At 51.8% G+C, this 16,094-nt stretch overlaps 1 protein-coding gene across 1 annotated transcript; it reads right to left on the bottom strand.

The window, feature by feature from the left end:
- Positions 1–5,473: 5,473 nt before the first annotated feature.
- FAM76A (family with sequence similarity 76 member A) lies at positions 5,474–16,090 on the bottom strand (the record flags this gene model as incomplete). The annotated part of the gene is made up of 10 exons (XM_057413580.1): positions 5,474–6,224; positions 7,973–8,074; positions 8,304–8,439; positions 11,580–11,711; positions 12,324–12,410; positions 12,887–13,044; positions 13,645–13,797; positions 14,322–14,376; positions 15,092–15,156; positions 16,031–16,090. Coding segments are annotated over 10 exons (1,035 nt in total), but the record flags the coding sequence as incomplete, so codon positions are not given.
- Between the last annotated feature and the right edge of the window lie 4 nt (positions 16,091–16,094).

Genomic DNA, 16,094 nt, shown 5'->3' with positions numbered 1-16,094 from the left:
ATATCCAATCTAAACATCCCCTGTTTTAACCCATTACCCCTTGTCTATCACTACAGTCCCCAGTGAAGAGTCCCTCCCAGCATCCTTACAGCCCCCTTCAGATACTGGAAGGCTGCTGTGAGGTGAGTCTCCACGCAACCTTCTCTTCTCCAGGCTGAACAGTCCCAACTTCCTCAGCCTGTCTTCATACGGGAGGTGCTCCAGTCCCCTGATCATCCTCGGCGTGGCCCTCCTCTGGACTTGTTCCAACAGTTCCTCATCCTTTTATGTTGAAGACATCAGAACTGCACACAATACTCCAGGTGAGGTCTCACGAGAGCAGAGAGCTCCCATCCCCTGGAACAACAGGGCCCAAAGCCAATGAAAAAGGAAAGGAGTCAAAAAATACCCCCCTCATCCCCCCACCGCGGGCAGCCACCGACGGCTGCACTGATAACAGCCTGCTGCTGCTCGGCAGCCTGCACACGGCAAAGTCCAGCCCATGGGAGCTGCTGCACAAACAACTCCGGATTTGCCTGGAAACAGCTTCCAGCCCGAGCTCCGGCCCATTAACCCAGCATGGCATGAACTCAACGTGGCGGCACAGCCAAGAGTGTCAGATGCCCCCTGGACTGCTGCTCCTTGTCCTTGTCCCCTTCCCGGCACGGCTCAGACACCCAACACCCTGCTGCTATTTATAGGGGTGTTTTGCTGTTTCTGCTCTCCCCTTTCCGTCCCCCCCCAAAAGCTCTGGACACGAGGGTGACACGTTGACAGGGCCACAGGGACCACGGGGCTGTGGTGAGAGGTGGGCTCACCTCTCCAGGCAGTGATCCCGCTGGAGATGCTGCCAAGTACCTGATGTAAAAATACCCCATCAGAAGACAGCAAAGGCTGTGCCAGGAGGATGTTTTCCCCGAAGCTGGCACGCTGGTGCAGGGAGCAAGAGCAGAGCAGCCCACAATTAATCCCATCTGTTCCACAGCCCCAGGTCAGCCCATCCCAGCCGATAAGCACCAGAGTTTGCACCTTGCCATGCGGGTGCCAGAATCCTGGAATGGTTTGGGTTGAAAGGGACCTTAAAGCACACCCAGGGCAGGGACACCTTCCACTAGAGCAGGTTGCTCCAAGCCCTGTTCAACCTGGCCTTGAACACTTCCAACGGACAGTGACTCCAGCCCTGCCCTGGGCAGCCTGTTCCGATGCCTGAGCACCCTTTGGGGAAGGAATTGTTCCTCAGCTCCATCTAAACCTTCCCTGGTGCAGCTTGAGGCTGTTTCCTCTTGTCCCATTCCTTGTTTCTTGGGAGCAGAGACTGATCCCACCTCACTGCAACCTCCTGTCAGGTACTTGTAGAGAGCAATAAGGTCCCCCTGAGCCTTCACCAGGTCCCTCAGCCATTCCTCCTCAGACTTGGGCTCCAGGCTCTGTTGCCCACTTACTCCTCATGGAAATACAACTGGAGGAGGGTTTCTCCCTGCTGGTTGATCCCAGGCACATAGCAGCATTCCAGCGAGGCCCAATGCAATATTCCTTGGAAAAAGGGTGACAAAGGAGATGCAACATTTCCTCGAGAGAGGAACCTGAGAGCTGAACCCAACCACCCTGTTCCCAGCACCACCAATCAGGGGAAACAAGGGACAGCTCAGCAATTCCTTAGGGACTGACAGTGCTCGAGACGCTGACTGGACAAGTCTCGCTTGGGTTGAAGAGCTGCAAGGAAGCTGAGCAGGGAGGCAATGCCTATTGCTCAACATAAGTCACCTTAGAGCAAACAGCAAGGTTGACTGGGGACAACTGTTAGGGACATCACCAGGTCTGTGGTTTTGGCCAGTCTGGACTCTGAGGACAAAGGGAAGCAGCAGAGACCACGCAGGGACTGTCCATAGGGAGCCCCTGGAGCAGATAAGACACCCATCATTAAGTGTTTCCCTTCCTCACATGCTCCACTCCTGTAGGAAGATGTGGGAGCTGGATCACCCCCATGGCTGGTCACCCCACACCTCCCCACTAACAGCCTCCAGTGGGAAAACCCACCAGCACCAAGCCTTGGGGAGCTGGAAGATGGAAGCCCACCCCTTTGTGGGGAGAAGATTCCTCTGCAGCTGCAGCGTTTGGAGCCATAGAGGTCACTGCTAATGTGGTCCTTGGTACTGCATCACCTGCGAGGCCAACAGGAGCATCCTGCTCCATCCGTGTTTCTATACCAAAGGAGGATGGACATATCTTCTCCAGCATAAATACCTTAGAAACAATGGTTCCTACTGGTTTGTGATCCTCACTGCTCTGGAAGCTTTGGGAATAGCAATAGGAGGGAGCTGCTATCCCCACGTGCTCTGGGTGCAGGGACTGAACACAGTGGAGCTGGTCCAGAACTGGTAAGGACAGGGGTTACAGCCAAAACACCTTTGGACTCCTGGAGCTCTGGAGACTCCCTTTGGAAGAAGGCAAAGGGCAGCTGAGTTTTCTTCATGGAAATCTTGTGAAAAAGGGAAAAACTCCATCCCAAAGGAGCAGGTCTCACTGCCAGTTTGTTCCCTTCATCTCCAGCCCAAGGCTGCTGCTCTCCTCTCCTGGCTCAGCTACAGCACATCACTTACTACAGCTTGAAAGGATTTAAAGATCCTCAGTGTTGGGGTTCTTTAAAGCCCATTTTAAAGCCTGTTGCCCCCAGTGCTCCCAGGAAAGCCCAGCAATGAGGGAGGAATGGAAGGGAATGTGGTGCTGAGTAATTACCAGGCTGGTTAAGTCAGCTGACTTCTGCTTGAGCAGGTTTAGTTCTGCTGCAGGTACATGCTATTAGGCTGCGAAAGAGTTCCAGATCCTTGCCAGGGGCCCTGCAAGACGGTAAAGGAGATATTTAGGCAAGTAATTACTTAAGACAAACCAGGTTAAAATCTAATCCTCTTGGTTAGGAAGTGCTTTGCAAACCCAAGCACCTTCAGCTCCCCAGCTCAGCGCTGCAGAGGCACTGAGCTTCAGGCAAGGCGCAGCCAAAGATCAGCTCAGTTGAAAGGATTGGAATGGGGAAAAAACCTGGAACTCAGTTTTTACCTGGATTTGATTACTAGCAAGTGGCTGAGATCCGTGTGTCCTATTTAGGTGTGTTCAGTTACTATGAAAACTGTGTTTTCCTAAAGCTTTGGAATAAAGCAATCACAACCCAAAATGAACTGAATATATCCATGTATCCATCTGCAAGCACTGGATAAACCAGGTAAGGGCAGGAGCCAGCCATTTCTTACCCAATGCCTGGCTGGAAAGTGCTGCAATTCCCTGAATCCAGCTGGAATCTCCCTGCAGCTCCACACGGCAGACACCAGGAGGTTCTTTGCCTGGCTCCAGCTCTCCCCGCTGGGTCGGAGCTCAGCCTTTGGCACATCAGCTCTCATCTATCTCCTGCCCTGCTGTAAAGCAGGATAATTGGGCCCATTCCCATTGCTGTGCTCAGCAGAGATAAAGCACCCTGGAAGCGCCAAGCACCGCTGGCACACTCAGGCAGCAGCAGGAAGGTGCCAGCTCACCTTCTCCAGGGGCAGTTCGTCATCCAGGCACCTGAAAGCAAGCATAAGGAGGAGGAAGAAGAGGGATAAGGAGCTGCTGAAGGCTGCAGATTTAAGGCTCAGCTCAGTGACACGCTGTGAAGGACACATTGCATGAAGCACAGTGGTTTGGAACCCTCTCCCTGTGTATCCCCAGGGGGTTCTGCCCTGATTGAAGGCACTAAGCCCTGGTTTTTGGCACAGGTACTTGTAGGAGGCATCCCCCTGCGCTGCAGAAACAATGGGAGGCTGCAGGGCTCGAAGCAGGAGAGCTAAGATTTGCCTTTCCCCACCCTGCAATGCAGGGAGCAGACGTTCAAGGACACAGCAGGTCCTTGCCTGGTGTAAACAGGCAGGGAAAGCACTCAGCGCTGACCTGCAGCTCCCACAGGACAGGGACATTCCCAAATTGAACTCTCCAGGAGGTTTTCACTCCCGGATTTCTGTTGGGAAATGAAAAGCTTTAAGAAACAAAGCCCAAAGCCCTGGTCTTCCTCCAGAGTTGGGGCTGGGATAAGGGGAAGGCTTCATATGGTGCTTACTCACCTCCCTTGCACCCCCCCTTTTCCTCCTGGCTTCTTGTTTCTATGCTCTGCCTTCATTCTTGGGGAAGAAAATACAGCCCAGATCCCGTGGGATGCAGCTGGATGGGTCCTGGGAAGCTGGATGTAACCAAGTAACAAGGAGCCTAGCAACAGCCTTCATCAGGAGGATTTAAAGGGGGAAATGAAAGCAGCAAACAACAGAAACCCAGCATCTCAGTCCCAAACGCAACCAGACTGCAAAGCAACACTATGGGTGCTTCCACCACCAGGTGCTAAAGCAGTTGTGGGCAGGGGAAGGTGCTTTTGTTTTCCTGCAGGTAAAGAAGAAGTCTGAGACACAGATGAGGCTTTTTGAAAACACTTTTACAGTCGCCAAAGAGTTTTGTACAAATCAAAGCATCCCGTTGAAAATCGCCATTAGTACAAACATACAAAGGAATGATGTTCGACTACAAATCATCAGCTACTCGAGTGCATGATCCATTCAGCACAGTTAAAAAACCCCCATCGTATATACAACAGGGCCCTTCTCCCTCTTCTTTTACCCTGAGGGAGGTGAAAAAGCAAAGCCCCCAGTTAAAAAAGCCCCACCAATGCACCTCATATCCTAAAAGGTGTGAAGTAGAAAATCTGGGGTAGTATTTCCCTGCTGGCAAAGGGCAACAGCTTCAGTTTTGTCTTCTTGTTTTCACCTCAAAATAAACCCATACAACCAAAACCAAGCCCACGGCGTTGGGTCGGATGCTCCAGCATGCTCCTGCCATGCTGGGAGCCAACATCATCCCAAAAAGTGCCTTGAGTAAAGTCATCTTTAATAGGGAAAACCCAATCAACACAGGCTCGAGTGAAGAGCTTCATAAAAGCCCTGCATCAAAAAGGTTTCTCCTCTCTCTATCCACCTTCAGCACCAGACCATAGTTCCATGTCCCACTCCTCCTCTCTGCATCCGGCCCCACACATGGCTCCTCATGCTCTGACTGGTGCTGGGATGCTGAGGAGCTGTCCTGCCCTCTGGGAGCTGCACCCCAAGAGGCAGAGCATGGGGAGTGCTCACCTCAGAGGTCTGTGGTCTCTGGGCTGCTTCCGAGAAGTACGTCCCTGTTCCAGGGAGCTTTCATAGCCCTTTGATTCCGCTGGCTTCTGCTCAGCAGTGAGGAACAGCCCTGGAGAGCCCCACAGAACACTTCCTGAGGAAGCACTTTCCTAATCCAAGCCCTGCTTCTGCAGCTGGAAGGGAGCTCTGGGGAGCTCAACCCATGGAGCAGAGGGCACAGCCAAGCCTTGGATGCTCCTTTTGTAAAGAAACAAAGTGAAAGATGCTTGATCACACCAAGCTGCACAAGTCATCAATGCCCCACAGGTCACCAAGTAACCAGGAGGAAGGGGGGGGGGGGGGGGGGTGGGGTGTCCTGTATCCTTACACTCTGGCTCCCAACCTGAAATCTATTGGAAGAAAACAAGAAAACACAACCCCAGGCAGTTTGGTTTTTCCATAGAAAAGAAGAAAAAACCCAGAAACAAACCCAAACCCCCCTTCCAAGAGAAATACAAAGCCCCCATTTTGGGAGCATCTTCCAAAAAGGCTGGACCAAGCATTCTCAGCAGTGGCACAATGTTCCAGTAACGTCTGTTTGGCTGGTGATTTATCAGCTTCCTTTTGAAAAGGGAAGAGCTGAAGGGAAACCAAGCTCCCACCACACGCAGCTCCCAACGGGCCATGGCTATTGCCTCACAGCAGCAGGTTGGGAACCAAGCAAAGTCTCTAATGCAGCAGGTTCCTCTTTGCAAATAGAAAGGACTGGCAGTGGTAGGAACTGAAAGAGATATTTAGGATGGCTGGGACCTCTCCCCATGGATCACCGTGGTTCTAGGCTGGTATTGAACAGAGATGGACGGGGACCAGCCATGCTCAGGATGCTGTCGAAAGGCAACACACACACACCAGGCGTTTCCATGGAGTCCGCAGCAGGGGGAGAGGGACCACACTGAGGTTTTGGCTTCCAGCGCTCAGGCAGGTCTCCCAGAGTCCTTGGCTAATGCTGGGGAAAGCTCCCACACTGGGGGTTTGGTTCTAAGGGGAGGTTATTGCTCCCGACTTCTCAGGCTTTTTGCCCTTCGATAGGGCAGCTGCTTGCTTCAGGAGTTCTCTGTTCTTGGCCTGGAAACACAGTGAAAATGGGGATTTAATGGATCATCATTAGTTCTTGGGCTCCTAGAATTGGCTGGCCACAAGCTGCTGGCTTCAAGCAGGCAGATGAAAAAGGAGGTGAATGTGGCTCTGTGGCACCACAGCACGAGCTCAAGTCTGGCATCTCATCTCTAAGCACCTAGAAAAGGCTCTTCCACGCTTTTCCCCTCATGGCCCACTGCTGTAAGGAAGAAGTGATAGCCCTGCATTCCTACCAGCTTTCCAAACCCATGAGAGCACCACTTCCTGTGGTTTGCACTTAATTAAAAGATCAACTTACAAACAAGGCTCTCCAGCCCCTTTTACCAGACTTTGGAGCTCACTCTCCTCTATTCTAGGAAATAAATCATCTCCTAGCCTATGATAAACCATGCTCCAGAAGTAGAGTAAGGGGTAAAACCTGTGTGAAGACAGATACAGGTCCTCTGCATTAGTTCTCAGTGAATGAATGACTATGTAAAGAGGAATTAAATCATCTGCTCCACTGCTGCACACAGCTTCCTTTGCCTCCTGCAGATTGGAAGCATACAGGCAACTCCTGCTTCCCCCCATGGAAAGAAAAAGACAAAGCAACAGCATATTCTAACAGTGAATCATAGGAACACTTCAAGGCACCTTCAGTACACCGAGAGGATGTGAACTTTTATTTGGCATCAGTGAAGAGAAGTTTCCAGAGCCTCAGTCAACACCAGCTGAAGGAAAACACTGGGACACAACAGAGAGAATGTATTCCAGGCAGAAAAGCACTGCAAGGAGGGCTCATCTTCCTCTTAGCCTTTGACCTCCTGGCCAAGGCAAGCAAAAAGTGGAGGTTTGTGCTAATGGCAATGTCTATTCCAAACTGGAGCGTTTGGACACCCAAACAGGAGGAAGAGAGCTCAGGGCTGACACAGGCAGTGCAGGATCGCTAAGAGCACGGATCAGTGGCCCTGTCAGCCCCTCAAACACAACCCACCAGTGCTCACGAGGATGGGAACACATCCAGTCCTCTGCACATTACACACACACAGACAGAACCTGTCTTCCACTCTGATCAGTGACTTGGGGGTGTGTTGCTGGAGGAGGGGTTGTTTGCTCCAGGGGAATGTAAGCCTTTTGTCTTAGCCCCTCCTATTTCTCATTGCTAGGGCTTGAGATCATTCCATCCCCCAGAGCAATTAAAGGGTACAAAGTTCATTTCTGTGCCTGCCTTCTTCCCTGTAACCAGCTCCCCTTTGACCTGATCTCTTTGGTGGCTCACAGGGTATTCATGCTGATTGTCTGCCTACCGTTTCCATGGCCATGACAGGAATCCTGCTCTCCCTGTTCCCTCAAACCTGCTTGATTTGGACTCCAGAGATCCAATGCTAAGGAACTGACAGCTGTTGCTTGAGCTTTTATTCTCTCTGGTTGCTGGTCCCATAAATCACATTAGAAAGGGGGGCAGACAAAGGTTCTACAGTCTGGAGAAACAGGTTCAAACCTGATTTTGGCAGTAGCTAAAATGAGTTTGATGGTTCCTCTCAACTATACAATAGAGTAAGAGGAGAGAGCAGCAAGGTGAATATAAATAGGGGTTACAATGCACTGCAGCCTGCTACGCTACAGAACTGGCAGGACAGAGAGGACAGGGCTGAGGAGCATTAACAGAGCTGTGTGTGCAGCAGCTCACAAGTGACTGTTCTCAGTCACTCCTGGGTCCAGCAGAGCTCAGCAAATGAGAACAAAAAAGCTGTCACCTGTAACTGCTCCATGACCTCCTTGTGTGTCTTCTCCATCTGGTTCATCTTTGCCCTCATCTGTGACTCCTGGTACTGCAGGTCAGCTTTCAGCTCGGTGATCTGCAAAGAAACCAGTCAGGAGCAAGTGAGCTGGAAGAAGAGATTAATGCCTTCACCCCCATGCACCCTGCAGAAACTATGTGAGACTGGATGAGTTCAGGAACATGCTGGGGGAGTGCAGCCAGAAACTCTTTTCCTCATTCCCAAGATAAAGCCAGACTCCATTGGAGTGTGATTTGTGTGAAGATGTCAGCATCTGATGTGGGGGGAAGCAAGCCAAGGGCTGTACCTTCTTCTCCTTCTCCAAAATCATCTGGTCTTTCTGGTGCAGCATCTTCTTTAGAGTAGCCACTTCCTCCTTCAGCTGGGCAATGATAACAAAGTGGTCAGTGCCAGGAGAGTCCAGGGCGAGGTCTGGAGAAAAACTGCAGCAAGAACAGGGAGAGGCTCTCATCACAACCCCTTCTCTTCACCAAGGCAGGGAAACCCCCCCGCCCAGAGGGTACTGGAGGAGAAAAGGAATCATTTAATGACACACTCCTTGAACGCAGGGGGCACCTGTATCCCTGCTCTGGATGCCACAGGAACACAAGGAACAGGGATTTCATGTGCTATATCAAGTTGTGTTGTTGCACAATCAGCAGGGATGCAGCACTGCTATGGGTGACCATCAACCAGTGTCGGCAGCAACCATTCCAACAGTCCAGATCTTTATTCAAACCCAAGAGTTGAGGACAGGAATGAAGCTAATGAACCTTCATGCAAACACAGAGGAACTCTCTTTGCTCTTGGATGTACAGCAAAACCTCACTGAGTTCAGAGCAGTAAAGGCTCTCTCCAGGAAGAGAAACAGCTGCACTTACACACCACCAGGCACTCTAACCCTAAGCAACCAGCTGAAAACTTACCTGGACATGAGTCACCCACCTGCACTGGTAATCCCTACATTCCCCTACAAGGCAGCCAGTGACCTGGGCAGCCACACAGAGCCTTGCAGTGTGCACTATTTCACATCACAAAATATGATAAGCTGCAGCCACAGGCGCAGAGAGCTCACCTGATCTTTGCCTGCTGTCTGCTCCTGACTGCTGCCATGGTAAAGCTGTTTTTTATCTCTTGGTGTGTTAAAAGGGCAGCACCCTCCCAGCCACACACACCTGAAACTGCTGAATTAAACTGGAACAGCAATAAAAGAACAAAGCTTTGCCTAGAAGATTACTTCAAGTCTGGCCCTTATCAGGCCTATATAGACAATATAAAGATCTGCTATAAAGATCAAGAGCTAGGGTTACCTGAAGGCCAGCTCTTTTTAAAGCCTCCAGAGTAAGTCAACACGTCCTAAAGCCTGGATTCAGCTCTAAAGCTGCAGTGGGCTGGGGAAGGCATGGTTTGAACCTCAATCACTGCCTCTGTCAAGACACCTCCAGGCCCCATGTGGCCACCAAGGCAGAGGGGACTGGCTGCTCATCATGTCTGGAAATCACCCATTCTCTGATTAGAAGCACACTGATTGGACTCACCAGCAAGGATAGGGCAGAAGGAAAGGCTCTTTCCACCTCAGTGCTGGGGAGCTACAGGGGGAAGCTAAGCAGGGACAGCATCACAGATGCTGAGAGATACGGCAGGTCTCTGCGCCCATCACTGTGTTGCTCACCCTGGGCAGCTCTCAAGTGCACAAGAGGTTCATACATGCTGGGAATCTTTCCATTTCAAAACTATTCCCGAGTTTCCCGAGTGCAGGCTGTGCACAATGATGGTGGGTGCTCCAGCACCTTCCTGTGTGCAAGCTTGTTACTAACAGTAGCCTTCATTTCCCACTCAGTGCAAATATGCTGAGGAGGAGAGAAAGGATAGATTAAAACCCCAGCCTCCACAGGGAGAAAGCTTCCTCACTAATTCCCTCTTGCTGACACCCAAGCAAGCTTCCCTCCTGCCAAAGAGTGCCAGGAGATGCTCCCATTTCCCTGACCAGCTCCAGCAGGAAAAGCTCCCTCCTTGGCAGCTCCTGTTGCCAAGCTCCCTGTGGAGCAAGGAAGGGGAGACCCAGCCCTGCCACCCAGCGGGAAGAAGGGACAGGAGGATCAGCAGCACTCAGGAGCTGCAGGCAGAGCTGGTGCCTGTCCCCGGGGTCTGCACCCACGAGTGGGTGCCAGTGGGCAGCATCCCCTCCTGTCACATATGTGAGCACAGCCCCTTGGAATAGGACAGGGGGCCACTGCTCTCCATGTCTGAGCAGGATAAAGCGCATGTCTCTGAAGCACATGGATGAGCTACTGTTGCTTCCAGTGGAGGCAGAGGGAAAACTGGAGCAATTCCTAAGACACCTGCCTCTCTACTGAACAAAAAAGGAACCAAATGACTGTTGCATCATGGAATAAGTTGGGTTGGAAGGGACCTTAAAGCTCATCCAGTTCCAGCCCCCTGCCACAGCAGCAACACCTTCCCTAGAGCAGCTTGCTCCAAGCCCTATCCAACCTGCGCTGGAAATTTGGCTGGAGTCAGAATGTGCTGCACAGCTAATTTCAGCAGTGAAGAGGTGCTGGTTGTGTCTCACCCCACTCCAGGCTACGCTGTACTGCAGCAGACCCTAACAATCTTCTACATAATGGGGCAAGAAGAAGGAGTTTTGGGGGGGTCTCAACCTCACAACCCCCTACCCAGCGACTCCAAAACGCCACATAATGAACCACCATTCTTGTTGCACTCCAGAAGCAGAGCCCTGGGTCTATTTGAGGCAGCTGCTGCCTGCCTTTCCTACAGCACATTGCTGGAGCTCTTCAGGAGTTGCTAAAATTACCCCCAGTTTGTTGCTGGGAGTCATCAAACAGTATGTGGCAAGGAGCAGAGCCTTGGCAGGAGCCAGGCTCACAACAAGAGCAAAGGAAGGCGTTTGATTCCTCTCAGACAGGCTTCTGGTTTGCACATGAATGACTGAGCAACTGACGCCAGAGCTGGGGACCTTTTCCTTCTTGGCCACTTGCCCTTGGTCATCGTGCTTGTAGTAAGCATGGTTAAAGCCCTTCCCAAATCTTCGCTCACGAAGCCGAGCCACCAATCTGCAGCAGGGTATTACACAAATGGGCTACTACAGTGAGTTGTTAGCCCAGGCTTTAGTGAGCAGATGGCAATACCTGGTGCTGTCCTACAGCCTCAGAAGGCAAGCAGGAGCCCCTCGAGAGGGAAAGCTGCTGCAATACTAATGGGCTGCATGAGTTCTACCAGGGACTTAGCTCCAGTCTCTGCTCTGGCTCCACCAGCACTGAATTCAGATGAGTTCTACTTCCCATTGGAGCATTTCAAACATGAACAACTGCTGACAAGGTGTCAGTGGTATCTATAGCACAGATGCAATCTGTGATCTGAAAAGATGACATTCAAGGCAGGTAGTGATTCATTCATTACCAGTGGTTCTAACAGACCCTTTGGCACTAATGAGCCTATGCTCTGTGCTCCCAAATCACTGCTGTTGGGACAGAGATCCACCAAGAGGGATGGTTTCCATGGATGAGGCAGTTCCCAGGGAAGGAGGGAGGGCAAGAGGGGAGAAAACAACTCGTGCTCTCACTTCAGGATGTCAGTGCCTTGAGAAACAGGACAATGGTGGGCACCGAGACTCTGTTGGGAAGCAGCCCACGGCGCCAGCGTGGACGGGGCACTCTGGATAGGGGGACAAAGCATCTCGGGAGAGGAAGGAACGCTGAGAAGCAGAGAGGAAAGGCAGGAATGAAAATCTGCATGTACAAGACCATAAAAAAATCAATCAAAATCCACCTCAATCTTCCCGTTTCTGCTATCTCCCATTCTGCTGTGCACGCAGCCAGCATCAATCCAGCACAAACTCTGACATCAGGATGGAATCTGATGCTTTCCAGCCAAGCTTCTGGCTTGGGAGCAGAGGAGGGATACAGGAGGTGAGTCTCCATCCTCTCCTCCAAGGCAGCCTCCCTGCAGACCAGGCTGATAGCCCCAAAAGCACAAAGGCTGCAGAGCTCAAGTCAAGAGCGTAGCCAAGAGCCCCCCTCTCCCTCTAACTGTGGGGAGAGGCTGGAGCTGATCTGGCTCCAGGGAGCTCAGCCAAGGAGCAGGTTCTATTTTAGCAGGTCCAGGCACTAGGTATTAATTTCCTCTTCAAACTTATGCCTAAATGGCAAGGAACACTGGGCTGCCAGGTTCTGGAGAGCTCCTAACGCAGCCCCTCGATGTCCCAAAACTCAAGCATAGCTTCCTGCTATTCACACAGCACTCTGTCTCATATAAAACTCCGAAAACAAGACAGCCCACCCCCAATTTCCCCATGTTCCAAGCTCACCTGTCACCATTGGCAGATATAGCATCAAACTTGGCTTTCTTCTTTGGGATTTCATTCTGAATAGAAGAGGTGGATAGGGTTTTCTGGCTGGAAAAGAAATGAGGAAATGGGATGTCAGAACCTGAATGACTTGCAGTCGAAGAGAGAGAAGCAGATAAATATTCCCACCCACTTTAAGCCCATTAAACCAGTATTTTCTAGCACAAGAATGGTAAAAAATGCTGGAGACTAAAAATAAGCAGGCACCAGTGCGTCAGTCAGAGCAGTAGGCAGGTGAAGAACTGCTGCTCCCAATCTCCATTTCAAATCACGGAATTCCACACATGCACTTGAGCTGGAATTACATATAAGTTCAGGAAGCTGAAGCACTGGTGGCCTACGAGTCTACTCCAGCACAGTGGGCTTTGCAAACTGGCGAAGCCTCACTTAGGCAGAGCCTCCTGAACAACAGCCCAAAACCCATCACTGAAGGTGGGTGCTTCTCCCAGTTCCTTTAGGAAGTGCACCTAAGGAGCATGGAGCAGCCAGGGCCCCCAGTTGCTCACCCTGTACACGCGGATTACCTATTGTAGTGGCTGCCACTGCTGAGCCTGCTGTACTGTTCCTTCTCCTGCAGGCCTGCTCGGGAGGAGCTGCTCAGGTGTTTGCACTGCTCTTTGGTCTTCTGTAGGACCCGTTTGTAGGACAGCGTGCACAACCAGCACAGCAGCTTCCCATCCACCTGCAACGTGAGAGTGGGGCAATCTGGGGTCTTGTTTTCAGCCCACAAACCAAACAGGGTTGAAGGCAAGAAGCAACTTCAGGCTTCAGATCACGTATGAACAAGCAGTGACTCAAGAAGTGCCTGGAAAGGGTTAGCAGCGCATCTGGCATGGCTGGTGCAATGCAGACAGGGTTCCTCAAAAGAAGCTTCTCCATCCTAACTACAGCCTCTGCCAGGCTTTGCTTACAGCCCATCTAACAGCACCCATTCACCAGGACAGCCTAACTCAAGTGGGATTTCAAAGCAACGCCAAGGAACAGTTTGTGCCAGGGTGCAAACCCAAACAGCAAGGGTCTCATCCTGAGGACAGGGATTATCAGTGCATTATCCCAAAGGACCAAGGGGTGGTTACAGCCTGCAGGAGCAAGGCTTCAAGCCTCCTAAGAAGCACTTGTGTTGCTGAAGCAAAGGGTGGCAGAAGCATGGAATGTGTTCCCTGGCGGAGGTATGACACTTCCAGCTCCTTCAGGCTATGTCCCAAATACTGAAGGGTGTGGACAGACAACCACTGTGATCAACCTTTTTACCTTTTTGGCCTCCTTTTACAGAGATACTGACCTTTTTCCTGTCATCCTTCCTGTCAAAGGCACACTGCTGCTTGCACTGCTCACAGGAGTGTGGAGGGCCATACTTCTTCTCCGAGTTTGTGCACCGCTGGCACTTGTTTCCAATAAATGCTGCTATGATGTTGCAGTACTGGCAGGGTTTGGGCTTTAAGAAACAAGAACAGAGAGAAAATATAGCACTGCCTTCTAATTACACCAATACATTGCTCTTTCCGCTTCTCCCCGTCACTTCCAAGCTTGTGTTTCCTTGTTCCAATCTGAGACGTAACGCAGCTGGACCCCTGGTCTCCAGCTATGTGTATTTAGCACCCAGACCACTTATCAAGTGCAATAAAATAACTGGAAAATCTATAATACAATCCAAATCTCTTTTTCAGATTCCAGACAATCATGAAAGAAAGATTTAGCACTGCTTCCTGCAGCAATCTCAGCTTTGTGTAAGCACGCTCTCATTTCTATCGGCTACCCAATAGTCCATTTCCTGGCCTCAAATGATGCAGAGCTGCTCTTTTCTGTGTGAAAGGAGAGAAAAGGTAAAAGCTTCACCCTTGAGGGACCTGCATGTTATTGATCAGTCGTGCTATTACAACAGAGCAGCCCATAAACTGCTCTGGGAGCCAGCAGGATAGACGAGGATGATGAAAGGAACAAAGGCTGCTGCTCACTTACTGTGCCGTAGAGCTTCACATTCTGAGCACACTTCTTGCATATTGTGTTGGTTTTGCTATTAAAAGAGAAGGACAGATCATTCCATTAACACTTCCCCAAAGAACATTAAATCCATGGTTTAGGATCCCAGTCTCCCCTGTGCTCAGTCTCTAGTGGCGAGACTGTATTTGTCTTCACTAGGGACTCAGATATCAAAGTGTGTTTCTTATCCCCATCTGGTTGAGGATAATTTGCCTGAAAGTGCTATTACAAAAGGCAGCTTTTAGTTAAGGCATCCCCAGGTGCCACCAGGTCCTCCCAAATACAGGAGTCCGAGCACCGGCTGATTGGCAGCAGGCGTGATTCAGCACTGGTGACTGGATGAGGAGGTTAAGGCAGGGCAGGGCAGAGGTGGTTTGGTCCAACACACATAGGAAAGAACATCTCACACAACTGGGGTTACCAATTCTTCCTCTGTAACTTGCACAGATAAAGAAAACACATTAGGAAATGAGTTTTGGGTACCAGAAATCAGGTAAGAGGGAAGCTGGTGGGAAGGTGCACCCAGCTCCTTCATCACAAGATGCATCTAAGCACTGACCAAAAACCAAACCAAGCAAAAAGTGCACACTTAAAGACACCACAGACTTGCCTAGAAGACCTTTGAAGAAGGCCAAGTCCTCCACAGCAACAGCCTAGAGGTTAAGGCTCAGTCACTGAAGGGGGGGAATCATTCTGGTGTGCCTGCTCTATAGAAAACACTGGGCTCCCCCACTTCAGAGGGCATTTACCTTTCCTGCTGGAATTCAGTCCTGCAGTAAGTGCATTTGACAATGGGGTGTGCAATCCGGCACTCCTGCAGAACAGCAGCACCGGGTGAGAGGCAGCGCTTCCCTCCCACACCCCAGGTCACCCGCTGACCCCACGCACACCCACCCATCAGGCAGGACACTTCCTCCCGGTACCGTCACGCTGCTGACAGCAGCGGGAGGCTGGCAGGAGCCACGTGTGTCACAGGTAAAGGGAGGGCTTATCTGTGCCCAACGCCCACTGGCCTCACCTCCCGGGGCAGGAACTGAGTGCTGCCACACGTACCCACACCTCTGCTCTTCCCAACCCAAATGGTGCCCCTAAGCTCACCCCTCTCCAAAATACCAGAAGATCCCCCCTAAGAATCCCCAGTCCCTTCCAAACATCCCTGGATCCCCCAACGCTCCAACCCTCCATCCCAAACAGAATTCCCCCATGAACAACACCCACCTCCCTCCCAATTCTCCCCCAGTGGCCCCATAAATCCCTCTCCAGCACCCCCGAACACCCCCCAGCACCCCCGGACACCCCCCAGCACCCCCGAACACCCCCCAGCACCCCCGGACACCCCTCAGCACCCCCGGACACCCCCCAGCACCCCCCAGCACCCCCGGACACCCCTCAGCACCCCCACACCCCCCAGCACCCCCGGACACCCCCCAGCACCCCCGGACACCCCCCAGCACCCCCGGACACCCCTCAGCACCGCCTGGCAAACAAGCAGTCTCTCATTACCGCACACTCCCAGCTCCCCCCACGCCTCCAGCCCCTCAACACCTCCCCCATGCCCCCCACGTGCCCTGAGGCCCCCAAGAGCCGCCCCAGCCCCCCTATGACCCCCGCCACAAGCAGACCCCGTCCCTCTATGACCCCTCGGACCCCTTTAACCCCGCTCTCCCTCACAAACGGCCCCGCCGGACCTTGCAGAGCTGCTGGCCCTGGCTGAGCGCCTCGAAGGGGAAGCGCTGGTGGCACTTGGTGCAG

The sequence above is a fragment of the Pezoporus wallicus genome, unplaced genomic scaffold (assembly GCF_028554395.1).
Source record: "Pezoporus wallicus isolate ANWC-B61680 ecotype Strahan unplaced genomic scaffold, APGP_CSIRO_Pwel_v1 contig_12108, whole genome shotgun sequence".
Taxonomy (NCBI): domain Eukaryota; kingdom Metazoa; phylum Chordata; class Aves; order Psittaciformes; family Psittacidae; genus Pezoporus; species Pezoporus wallicus.
This window is presented reverse-complemented; position numbering and strand designations above follow the sequence as displayed.